Source organism: Phyllobates terribilis, unplaced genomic scaffold (assembly GCF_046119375.1).
Source record: "Phyllobates terribilis strain yellow unplaced genomic scaffold, ASM4611937v1 Scaffold_5__5_contigs__length_657084704, whole genome shotgun sequence".
In the NCBI taxonomy this organism is placed as follows: Eukaryota; Metazoa; Chordata; class Amphibia; order Anura; family Dendrobatidae; genus Phyllobates; species Phyllobates terribilis.
In genome coordinates this window covers 597432330-597445200 of record NW_027362765.1, presented here as the reverse complement: position 1 = coordinate 597445200, position 12871 = coordinate 597432330, and the positions used below count along the sequence as shown (strand labels likewise).

Genomic DNA, 12871 nt, shown 5'->3' with positions numbered 1-12871 from the left:
AAGTATAAATCTTTATAGAGGGGTATTTTCTGGCATATAATCAATAGTCTGCGCCTTGTTATTGCATTATCGGTCATCATTGAGATATAATGCTCAGGTGTTCTTCATACCCAGCCTGATGTTTGCACTGTATGGACATGCGAACACCCGGTTTTATTTGCCAAGCATTTTCTTAATGTCTGTAATTTGTCTAATTGCTCTGTATACACATCCTGGAGGCACCATATAAGCATGAGGGAACCTGAGTGTCCAACACCGTGGACCACAATCTAATGATTTATTCTGCTGGAGTGGTGTAGATGTAGAGGAAGAGACTGCTAACACTTTAATGGCAGTCCAGGGCTTGGGCTCTTTATTAGGAGGCAGCTGATCAGTGTGTATGTTTGAGATTATACATGATTGATTTTTTACTCTGCAATTAATGTGATAAATGCTTTAATTTTCATACCTGCTTTGAAAATGAATGTATCCCATTCTTTCTGCACATTCTTGTTGTACTGTTTGCTGATTTCTTTGATCGCTCCTGTTAGACAAACACTTAGGGGGAATTTATCATTTTTACTTTTTAGACACATTTGTAAAAGTTGTGCTCTGTTTTTACTTTTAACTTGTCCAAAGGATCAGGTTCCCCAGCATTTCCCCTGTTTTAGCTATATTTCACTTGTGATTTACTTTTCTTCTTTTTTTTTTTTCAACTTGAGTAGGAGGGTGAAGTAACATTTCTTGACAGTAGTGTAATATCTTAAGTGCCCCAAATTTATGAAACATCGCTCAACAATTTGATAAGGTAAAGAATATTTGTAACGTGTTAGCCAGTAGATAGAACAATATTGGAATCTGAGAGTCCTCAGTGGTTGATACCTTTTAATGGCTAACTGAAAAGATGGTAAACATAGCAAGCTTTCGAGACAGCTCAGGTCTCTTCTTCAGGCTAATAATGACACCAAATCTGAAAAGACATACATATATACATAGGCAAAAAAAGAGGAAAAAAAAAATCAGTGCTATGTGCTGTCGTAAATACGACATGTGATGTAAAGCAGAGTCAGGCTAGGGAGGGGGAGAGGAGCTGGGAAAGTGAAAGCAAGATTCTAAGATAGGCGGAACAAATTGTATTATTGGTATATGGTTAGTAACCTGTGGAGATCTGAAAATACTTAAGTGAGTTGTGGAAAGCGATAAATCAAAGCAAGAGAGTTCACATACATGTCAAAAAATATATGATATCCCCAAATGCCCACTTATTTTGTATAAAAGCTCATGAATCCATGTGATACATTTAATCCTGTTTTGAATGTGTCAAAGGTTGTTGTCAGTTTGTATTCCCAAATTCTTCTCTCTCTCCGAGATTTGAAGTTGCTTTTTAAGATGAGCAGATTCATATCTGTTAAACTGTGGTCAGGGCTGGAAAAGTGCTTTGCTACAGGATTAAACAGGATTAAATGTATCACATGGATTCATGAGCTTTTATACAAAATAAATGGGCATTTGGGGATATCATATATTCATGTGTTATATAAATTTAAAGGACAACTGGTGATATCACATCTCCAAGAGACTCCATTTTGAGGACAACGAACTTTTGACATGTATGTGAACTCTCTTGCTTTGATTTATCGCTTTCCACAACTCACTTAAGTATTTTCAGATCTCCACAGGTTACTAACCATATACCAATAATACAATTTGTTCCGCCTATCTTAGAATCTTGCTTTCACTTTCCCAGCTCCTCTCCCCCTCCCTAGCCTGACTCTGCTTTACGTCACCTGTCGTATTTACGACAGCACATAGCACTGATTTTTTTTTTTTTTTTCCCTCTTTTTTTTGCCTATGTATATATGTATGTCTTTTCAGATTTGGTGTCATTATTAGCCTGAAGAAGAGACCTGAGCTGTCTCGAAAGCTTGCTATGTTTACCATATTTTCAGTTAGCCATTAAAAGGTATCAACCACTGAGGACTCTCAGATTCCAATATTGTTCAACAATTTGAGAAATTTGTTGCAAATAACACCAACGCAATCGCAAGCAAATCTGACTTCATGAATTCCTCTCATTCCCCCTTGTAAGTTTGCTATATTTGCTATATTCATGGGTGTTCCTCACCATCACTCCCTACTAGAGATGAGCGGATCTATTTGCAGGACTCTGGTCCAGTATGCAGGTCAGTGGTATCTGGCAGCTAGATGGGAGGCCCTTGAATCTCTCACCTTCTGGCATCCCCGGTGCAACGGGATGCACAGATAACATTGCGCCAGCACTGGCTAATCAAAAGCCGCTCTGGGGATGCCAGAAGATTATAGGTTTACGGGCCTCCTGTCTAGCAGCCATGTGTCACTAACCTGGAAACATCGATCTACTCATCTCTAGTCCTTCCCTTTATTACAATGACTGATGAGCCGCTCTAGAAGCGGGCACAATGACCAGCTGTCAGTCACCTCCAAGTGGGGTGAGCACTCTTCTCATGAATATCTCAAAGTACTGTAGAAATATTAGCCCGTTATTGTGGTTCTTACAGACCTGTCTACGTCATGCAGTAGTTATTGCAGTCAGTGTAATTGGCATTTAAAATGAGAATTGCTCCATATCAATCATAGCTTGTGGCTATGCCATTAGTTTGTGATGGGAATATCCCTTTAGGAGATATTCAGAGGGCAGAAATGTTGTAGAAATTCCAATAAACTGAAAATCAGGTCTATTTATCTGAATGGGGCTGCACTGGTGGCAACTGTATGGATTTCTCCAATCGGAAGTAACTTCAATACGTCTGTTGCTCTAAATGTGCTGAGATTAAAAAGGAACATTAATTTTTAGCATACATCCTCTCATTTTAGGTGTAGACTATCGGAGTAAACAATGAGTTATCCCGGTTATCCTCCGATGGGCGGCTTTCCTCCTGTTCCTACAGGTAAGAAATTCAAACTTCTCCTCTGTACACGTCCTGTCTACTATATATTGTATGAATTTACTCACATTCCTCCTGGTCTCCAAAGGGGGTAAGAATCATATTCTCCTATTTATTTAGTTCAGAAAGTTTTGATTTTTTTTTTTTTTTTGCTTCATCTTTATCTCCTTTAAGGGAGGCCTCAGTTCTGCTTTTTACATAGTGGCTATTGTTTGGTTGATTTCAGATATTGCTTTAGAATATCTGATTGTGGTAAAACTTCCCTTTTTTCCCATCCACACACAAGAGGCTATGTTTATTCTTAGGTATATAATGGTTGTTCTGCTTGTTTTTTTACTACAGGCAGTAACCCATGGGGTGCACCCAGTAACACACCTCCCATAGGATTGGATATGCAAGCGGGCTTCTCTCAGCAGTACAATCCACAACAATATATGGTGAGTACTGTCAGCAATTAGAACAATAAATGAGTTAATATTAGCCTTTAAAGGAAAACAGCCATTAAAGTATATTCTCACCTTAGCAATTCATGTCTGAGGTGGGAAGACTTGTCTATGTGGTGGCCTGCTATATAAATAAATAATAATCATGCAGGCTGCGCTCTGCTGTTTTGGTAATTCCTATAATAGTGAATTGGAGAATACCCATGTAAAGATCAAAAAGGTATTTGAGTATAAAAAGTATTCTTTGTGGAGTCATTCAGAAATGAATATGCTGCTGATATCAGGGAGCTTTTTTTATGAGATTGTGAACTTTCAACAAACTTCTTCCCATAGGCCTAGTTATATGTAAAAAAAAATAGACAAACTGTGCTTTACTTACCCTCTCTAGATGGGTCCAGTGCTGTGTGTCCACTGCTGCCCTAGTCTCTGTTGTTTGGCTGCAGAAGTGATATGATGTAGACACTGCTGCTGCCAATGACTGAAATCAGATGTAGACGGCACCACCCTCTAGAGGCCAGTGATGGCTGCAGTGCTGTTGACATGATTTCACCGCTGCAGTCAAACAGAGACTGGGGCGGCAGTGGAAACACAGTGCTGGATCCTGGGAGGAAGTAAAACATAGTTTGTATCTTTACACATAAATGAGCCTGTGGGCAGAAGTTTGTTAAATGGCGACAACCCCTTCGAATCTGTTAGTAGAATACAATCTATGACCCAGAACACAGAAATGTAAGCGCCCAGTAACTAATAAAGGATCCAGTTCAAAGATGTAATTACTATGCTAGCAGTTCTCTGTTTAACCCCGCCCGACCCCTGATTGGCAGCTTTCTGCTCATGTACAATGTACACAGTAAGCGTCCAATCAGTGCTTTGGGTGGGTTACACACAGCTCATGAATATGGAGGACTACCTGGCTGCAGCTTTACTAGTCCTCAAGTGATAATCTGCTACTCAGAACACAGTGATTTTATCAAAACTACAGCAAGCAGCCCAGTAAGTGACACATTGCTGATATCAGGGAGTCTGCCCCTATATGACACTGCTCTAAGACGGGGTAGCAAAAACCTGCTGACAGATTCCCTTTAACAAATAGTTTGCTGTCAGATTCATGATACTGTTTTCTGTTGATTGATGAGTGTTGTGATAAAGAATTTAGAGAAAAACATTGCATATGCAGGCGTTGTAGAACTTCTAGGTAACTTATATTGTATTGATTAAATGTATTCTGCTTGTCACAGCCAGGATCGGGCTACCCATTTGGAGGAATGAACCCTCCCCAAGCAATGTATCCACCAGCAGGTGGTGGGTATCCACCAGCAGGGGGTGGGTATCCTCCTGCACCTGGTTTTGGGGCACCACAACAACCACAAGTGCCTGGTTATGGTATGTATCCTGCTCCAGATGCTGGACATCAACCAGGGATGCCAGGGTATAATGCAGGATACCCAGGTCAGCTTCCAGGACAACCACTTCCAACACCAGGACAGCCACCGATGCCAGCACCTGGGCAGCCACCGATGACTTTCCCTGGCCAGCAACCAATGCCAAACTACCCCCAAGCTCCAGCAGTAAACCCCTCTATGCCACAGTATCCATCGCAACCATCAGTAACACCCAGTATTCCTCATATGAAGGTAATGCTATATGACAACTTGCAGTCTCTTTTCTATTTAAGCCAAAATGGGGTGAATGGAAAAGTGTTCTTTATGGAGGATGAACCCTTTGATTTTCATTTGTGAATGCTCTACATAACGCAATGTACAGATAACACTGCTTGATTCAGAATTTGCTTGTTTTCTATCTAGAATCGAGGCACGATCACAGATGCACCAAACTTTGATCCACTCAGAGATGCTGAAGTTCTCAGAAAGGCCATGAAAGGATTTGGTAAGGAATTGCAAAAGAAAATGTTCTAATGCATTTGACATTGTTTTTACTCTTTTATTTTTGTACCAAATCTATAATTTTGGCATCATAAATCTTCAAACTTGAAAATTCTAAATTGCTTCTTCAATCAGCCATTATGCATCATGGCATATAGTGCTGTGAAAAAGTGTTTGCCCCCCTTTCTGATTTTTTTTTATTCTTTTGCATGTTTGTCACACTTAAATGTTTCAGATCACAAAATAAATTTAAATATTAGACAAAGATAACACAAGTAAACAGAAAATGCAGTTTTGAAATAAAGGTCTTTATTATTAAGGGGAAAAAAATCCAAACCTACAGGGCCCTGTGTGAAAGTGACCCCCCCCCCCCTTTAAAACATAGATGTAATAAACCGCAGTTAATTTATGGGAAGCTGAGTTAAGTTTCCCTAGCGACACACAGGTCGATTACTGCCACATGTGTTCTTGATCAAGAAATCACTTAAATAGGACCTGCCTGAAAAAGTGAAGTAGACTAAAAGATCCTCAAAAGCCAGACCTCATGCTGCGATCCAAAGAAATTCATGCAATCCAAAGAAATTCAGGAACAAATGAGAAACAAAGTAATTAAGATCTATCAGTCTGGAAAAGGTTATAAAGCCATTTCTAAATCTTTGGGATTCCAGCAAACCACCGTGAGACCCATTATCCACAAGTGGTGAAAACATGCAACAGTGGTGAACCTTCATAGGAGTGGCCGGACGACCAAAATTACCCCAAGAGGTCACAAAAGACCCCACAACAATATCCAAAGAACTGCAGGCCTTAGTTAAAGGGGTTTTTCCCACAAACAAAAGTTCATTTTAATCAATAGATCTTGGAATAATAATTTAATTGTTCATGACTCCACCATAAGAAAGAGACTGGGCAAAAATGACATGCATCGCAGAGTTCCAAGACCAAAACCACTGTTAAGCAAAAAAGAACACAAAGGCTCATCTCAGTTTTGCTAGAAAACATCTTGATGATCGCCAAGACTTCTGGGAGAATACTCTATAGACGAAGGAGACAAAAGTTGAACTTTTTGGAAGGTGTATGTATCATTACTTCTTGCGCAGAAGTAACACAGCATTTCAGAAAAGGAACATCATACCAACAGTAAAATGTGGTGGTAGTGTGATGGTCTGGGGCTACTTTGCTGTTACAGGACCTGGAGACTTGCTGTAGTAAATGGAACCATGCATTATGCGGTCTACTAAAAAATCCTGAAGGAGAATGTCCGGACATCTGTTCATGACCTCAAGCTGAAGCGCACTTGGGTTATGCAGCAGGATAATGATCCAAAACACACCAGCAAGTCTACCTCTTAATGGCTTAAGAAAAAGTGGCCTAGTCAAAGTCTTGGACACAGGAATAATGGATCAGGACTCCGTTAGAGTGGTGTACGTGGAGTAAAATATGCAGGAAGGAAGTAATTCCCGGCACTCACGTGTTCAGTGAATAATTACTCTTTTATTTCATTGCTCCAAAGCCTGGGACAGGCTGAAACATCCTTTGGAGCAATGAAATAAAAGAATAATTATTCTCTGAACACACGAGTGCCGGGAATTACTTCCTTAGTCAAAGTCTTGACCTTAATCCGATTGAGATGCTGTGGCATAATCTTAAAATGGTGGTTCTTGCTCGGAAACCCTCCAGTGTGGCTGAATTACAACAATTTTGCAATGATGCTTGGGCCAAAATTCCTCCAAAGCTTTTTTAAAAAACTCATTTCAGTTATCGCAAACGCTTGATTGCAGTTGTTGCAGCTAAGAGTTGGCCCTACAGTTGTTAGGTTTAGGGGGCAATAACTTTTTCACACAGGGCCCTGTAGGTTTGGATTTCTTGTTCCCTTAATAATAAAAACCTTCATTTAAAAACTGCATTTTGTGTTTGCTTGTGTTATCTTTGTCTAATATTTAAATTTGTTTTGGGTCTGAAACATTTAAGTGTGACAAACATGCAAAAGAATAAGAAATCAGGAAGGGGGCAAACACTTTTTCACACCACTGTATATATGGCCACTGTGAGCATTTTGATGCCATATGTAGTGCACAGTACTAAACCATATTGACTGCTTTGCAATCAGTATTACACCCGAGATGTGCACGCTGTTGTGCCTGATGCTGTACCCATCTCAATTGATAAAGAGCCCTTGTTTCTGCTGTTGGCTTAAGGGAATCTTTAGAGTATACCACAAGGACTGAAGAAAAGCTACAGGTAAATTGTTACCTAGAACATTTTAACATAAATATCATTAAGCTCTGTGGAAGTTTACTTTTCTTCTTGCCATTTATAATCTGCTGCTGATCATTTTTCTTGCTTGAGATACACAATAAATAAAATAACAATTTCTATGTTCTGCTATCAGGAACTGATGAAAAGGCCATTATTGAGTGTCTGGGGAGCCGGTCAAATAAGCAAAGGCAGCAAATTGGTTTATCCTTCAAAACTGCTTACGGAAAGGTAGGTGTTCATTCTAGATTAGTACATTTCCATTGTACATCATGTTTCTGGTCTCTGATTGCAGCCAGCCATGGACACATTGGATATTTTTCTTCTGGTTACCATGACTATATGTGTAGTGAGGGATATGTATATATGTGCACATGAAAGTCTAATATTTGTTTTTGTATTCTCAATGCACAAATACATATATGAAGTGCAGAGGTTATTATTAATTTTTATCGTGTGTCCTAGCACCAAAATATTCCGCAGCACTGTGCAGAGAGTTTCACCATTGATGTCAGTCTCTGTCCCCAATGGTGTACAAATTGCGTTACTTATTTTGGACACATTATAGGGCCATATAATGTTTTTGGAGCTTAGGAGGAAACTCGCACAAAAACAGTGAGAATATACTAATTCCATAGATGTTGCTTTTGGTTTGCATTTAAACCCTGGACTGCAGAGCAGCAACAGAGATGTAGCAGAGTTTTTCACTTAATAGGTAGTATGTGGACTTTTTATCTTCTATAATATATTGTAATAAATATCTTTCCATATCGAAAGTACAACATTTTCTTAAATTATGATCTTGTCATGAAATTAACGGCTTGATAGAATTATCAGTAATTAACCACATATATTCTTATATAGAGGGGGCATAACTAATCTAGTAATCAAACTGACTCCGGCTACATTCTCATGAGTATTTGGTGAGCTTTTGGTGTTGGAGATTTCCTGCAGCCTTTCTCCACCAAATGGGTGCGTTTTTTAGTGCATCTTTTTACGTGTGTTTTTGACGCTGCCGTTTTTGTCTCTTGTTGGTGTGTCATGTTCTATATAAAGCTGCTTTGTTTTTTGATACTTCCTGGTATTTGGCTTTGACTAAACTTTATTGATGTAGTTATTTTTTAGTGTGCTTTTGACACTGCGGAAACACAGTAAAAACAAAAATGCATTTTTTACCTGTGGATTTTTCATATCTAATGATAGTTTGTGGAGAAATTTTGCACACAAAACTCAGCGTACCCACAAGAGAAATTGACGTGTTGCAGATTTTAAACACACACCACAGGTCAGTTTATGCAGCGTAAAAAAAAAAAATGCTGGCTGGGTATGAGGTTTCTATAAATCCCATCCACTTTGCTGGAACTGTAAGATGCTGTGTTCTTTGCTTAGTGAAAATATGCAGTGTCAAAAACTCATTGCGGGAACTTAACCTTAAGCCCTATTTGGCTATACCCCACACACATCCACACACAGCCACTATCATTAGTCCATAGGAATAATAATAATCTTTATTTTTATATAGCGCCAACATATTCCGCAGCGCTTTACATACATGATCATGGCTGTCCCCATTGGGGCTCACAATCTACATTCCCTATCAGTATGTCTTTGGAGTGTGGGAGGAAACCGGAGAACCCGGAGGAAACACGGGGAGAACATACAAACTCCTTGCAGATGTTGTCCTTGGTGGGATTTAAACCCAGGATCCCAGCACTGCAAGGCTGCAGTGCTAACCACTGAGCCACCGTGCTGCCCAGGAACTAAGTAACTCCTAACTATATCTGATAGCATGGTCTGTCAGGAATTGACCGCTCTCCATCTGTTCTGGTCAGACAGTAGGGATACGTGGACTTGTCTCCATCGTTGATTACAAGTATACATATTCTAGTAAAATTCTCACACTATGAGGCTCTATCGCAAGTGTTATTTCAGACATAATGAGTGAATTAAAATCTCTGAGCACCGCGGCTTCTTCATTTTAGAAAACATTGGGCATGTATGGCTCTAGGCTTCCTATATCACATCTCAAATATTACTTTTATCTGGAATTTCTTAAAAGCATTACAGAAAAATATTTTCAGTTTTTGTAATTGAATGTGTTAAATACACTCGCTGTAATATTTGTGTAAATCCAATTGTGATTTACATGCTTACAACTTACCATTGTGGTTAGCTATTACACGCAGTCTTCCAGCTGGGTTAATTTACTGTGCCTTAATGGACTGATGAAAACCTTGTTTTTCTCAGTCTGCGTGATGTGGGTGATGCGATTTTTAAGCAAGCTTAAAATGTCTGTTCTCAGCAGGACATGAACTGCAGAGAACAAGTGTGGCCGGTTTGTCAAAATGGGTCCTAATACTAATACTGCGATGTGAGAGAGAGAGCCATTAAAAGTTTGTCACAAATTGCAATTAATAATCATTACTGAGAAAAACAAGGTTTTATCATCACATTAAGGCAATGTAAATTTGTGTATAATTGTTAGCAACGATACCTAAAAAATGTAAGAGAAAATGGTAAGTTGTAAGCATTTAAATCAGGCATTCCCTGCTTGGGAGCCACATGTAGCTTGCAGACCCTTGATGTGTAGCTCATGGCGGTCTACCAGCTTGTAGCATTAGCACTAGGTCTAGCAAACAGCTATGAAGAGCGGGTCTCCAGCCGGTGACTTGTGCAGATCTGCATGTGCATATACTGACGTGGTTGGAGAGAAAAATTAAGTAAGTGCTAAACTGGACAAAGGATGATAATGCCATATAGAGAGGGTTCTGGAAGTGGCAGTGTGGGGGGGGGGGGGGGGAGTGCTTCATGCAAGAATATGGAAAGATGGGAACCCCCGGATGCAAGTACATTGCCTCGGTGTTATTTCTGTGGGCAAGCTTTGGCGTTCATTATACCTGTAAGTTGGGCTCTGGGTATCGCTACTTTGGGGGAGAAGGGAACTGGATGTTACTTCCTGCGGGTGCTCTGTATGTGGCTCACAACCCTCTCTCAGAGCTGACTGTGGCTCTCAAGGTAAGAAAGGTTGGAGATCACTGATTTAAATCATTATGGGTTTTATACAAGTGGGTACCCATTTAAGTCCACATGTTTCCCTACTACCTGACCAGAACAGATGGAGAGCGGTCCATTCCTGACTGACCATGCTATCAGGTGTGGTTAGGAGATACTTAGTTCTTATGGACTAATGAGAGTGGCTGGGTGTGGATGTGTGAGGTATACCCGAACAGGGCTTAAAGCAAAGTTCCCACAATGAGATTTTGATGCGGCTTATTTTCTCTGAGCAAAAAATGCAGCTAAAGTTCAGCAAAGTGGATTGGATTTCTAGAAATCTCTTTATGCAGTGCAAAATAAAAGCACAGTGGGCAACTCACCTGTGGTGCGTGTTTCAGATCGACAACATGAAATTTTCTCTTGCGGGTACACGGGAGTTTTATTTTCCTATAGAATTGCATTAGATGCTGAAAATCTGCCTGTTAAAAACGGATGTGCTTTTAGTGTGTTTCCGCAGCATTAAAAGTGCATGTTATCCGCATATGACTATCAATAAGGTTTAGTCAAAGCCAAATACCAGGACATAGCAAAAACAAAACCGCTTTATATAGAACATGACACACCAACAAGAGACAAAAACCGCGATAAAAACACACGTAAAAATATGCATTAAACTATGCAACTATTAGATGCAGACAGGCTGCAGGAAATCTGCAACACCAAAAACTCACCAAATACTCATGAGAATGTAGCCGGAGGCTGTACCATTACTAGATTAGTTATGCCCCCTCAATATAAGAATATATGTGGTTTATTACCTGTAATTCTATCAAGCTGTTAATTTCAAGAAGAGATCATAACTTAAGAAAATGTTGTACTTTCTATATGGAAAGATATTTATTTATTACAATAGATTATAGAAAATGAAAAGTCCACAAACTATCTAATTATTGAGTGAAAAACTCTGCTACATCTCTGTTGCTGCTCTGCAGTCCAGGGTTTAAATGCAACCAAGGGCAATATCTATGGAATTAGTATATTCTCACTCACTGGTTTTTGTGTGAGTTTCCTCTTAAGCTCCAAAAACATTAATAGCCCTATAATGTGTCCAAAATAAGTAAGGTCATTTGTACACCACTGGGGACAGAGACTGATATGAATGGTGAAACTCTCTGCACAGTGCTGCGGAATATTTTGTCGCTAGGAAACAAAGATAAAAATGAATAATAACCTGCACTTCATATATGTATTTGTGCATTGAGAATACAGAAATAAATAGACATTCATGTGCACATATACATGTCCCTACACAGTCATAGTAACCAGAAGAAAAGCATCAAAATTCACCACACATACAAGTTGGGGTTACACACTTGTTCTCACCAGTCAAACCACTCTTACGTTGTATGCACATGTACAGTAAGTCCTAATTCATCAAGACCAGTGGTTTTCACACCAGTCTTGATAAGGGGTCATGGTTGAGTTTGAGGTGCCTGATGCAAATGCCTTTTAACCCCTTCACGACTTAAACGTATATTTACATAATATGTCATGTCCATGATTTTTATGCAGGCTCCGATGCTGAGCCCGCATCTTTCCCCGCACATGACAGCCAATTTAATCAGCTGTCATGTGCCTTTAACAGTCGCGGGTGGAGCATTACTCCGCCCATGACTGTTAACCTGTTAAATTCAACTGTAAATCTCTAACAGCAGGATTTAACACGCGCCGACCGGACACGTGTTATTCCAACCCATCGGCGCACTTGAGACGTGATCATGGGGCTCCAATGGATTGTCATGAAGACCACCTCTGCTGAAGACCCCCGTGCCTGTCATACTCCTGCTTGTGGCCAGTGTTCATGGGAGATCGTCAGTTCTGCTACACACAGCAGTGCTGAAGCCCTGCTATGTACAGTATAGCACAGATGATCACAGCTTCAAGTATCCTAAGGATACTATTTAAATAAAATATAAAAAGTGAAAAAAAAAGTTTTTGAAAATATAGAGAAAAAAAAACCCACCACAAGTTCAAATCACCCCCCTTTTTGCCCACATTGAAAACAAAACAAAACAAAAAAATACACGTTTGGTATTGCTGTGTTCAGAAATGTCCGAGCTATGAAAATATAAAATAAATTAATCCTATCGGTAAACGGCGCAACGAGAAAAAAAATCGAACCGCCAGAATTATGCTTTTTTTGGTCACTGCAACATTGCAATAAGAGGTGATCAAAACATTTTATCTACCCCAAAATGATATCAATAAAAATTTTAGCTCAGGGTGCAATAAATAAGCGCTCATACAGCTCCATATCCCAAAAAATGAAAACATTACGGGTCTCAGAAAATGGCGACAAAAGCTAAACTTTTTTTCGCACAAATTTTTCAGA

The 12871-nt window shown here is 39.6% G+C and overlaps 1 protein-coding gene across 2 annotated transcripts in view; it reads left to right on the top strand.

Annotated features, from left to right (window-relative positions):
• The window catches only part of ANXA11 (annexin A11), a 73419-nt gene that overhangs the window by 33561 nt on the left and 26987 nt on the right, over nt 1-12871 (top strand). For both annotated transcript variants that reach the window (XM_073686012.1, XM_073686013.1), the window contains exons 2-6: nt 2833-2906; nt 3246-3340; nt 4585-4980; nt 5152-5233; nt 7622-7716. In XM_073686012.1, the coding sequence (XP_073542113.1) occupies nt 2855-2906; nt 3246-3340; nt 4585-4980; nt 5152-5233; nt 7622-7716 (720 nt within the window). In that variant the 5' untranslated portion in view covers nt 2833-2854. The remainder of the gene's footprint in view (nt 1-2832; nt 2907-3245; nt 3341-4584; nt 4981-5151; nt 5234-7621; nt 7717-12871) is intronic.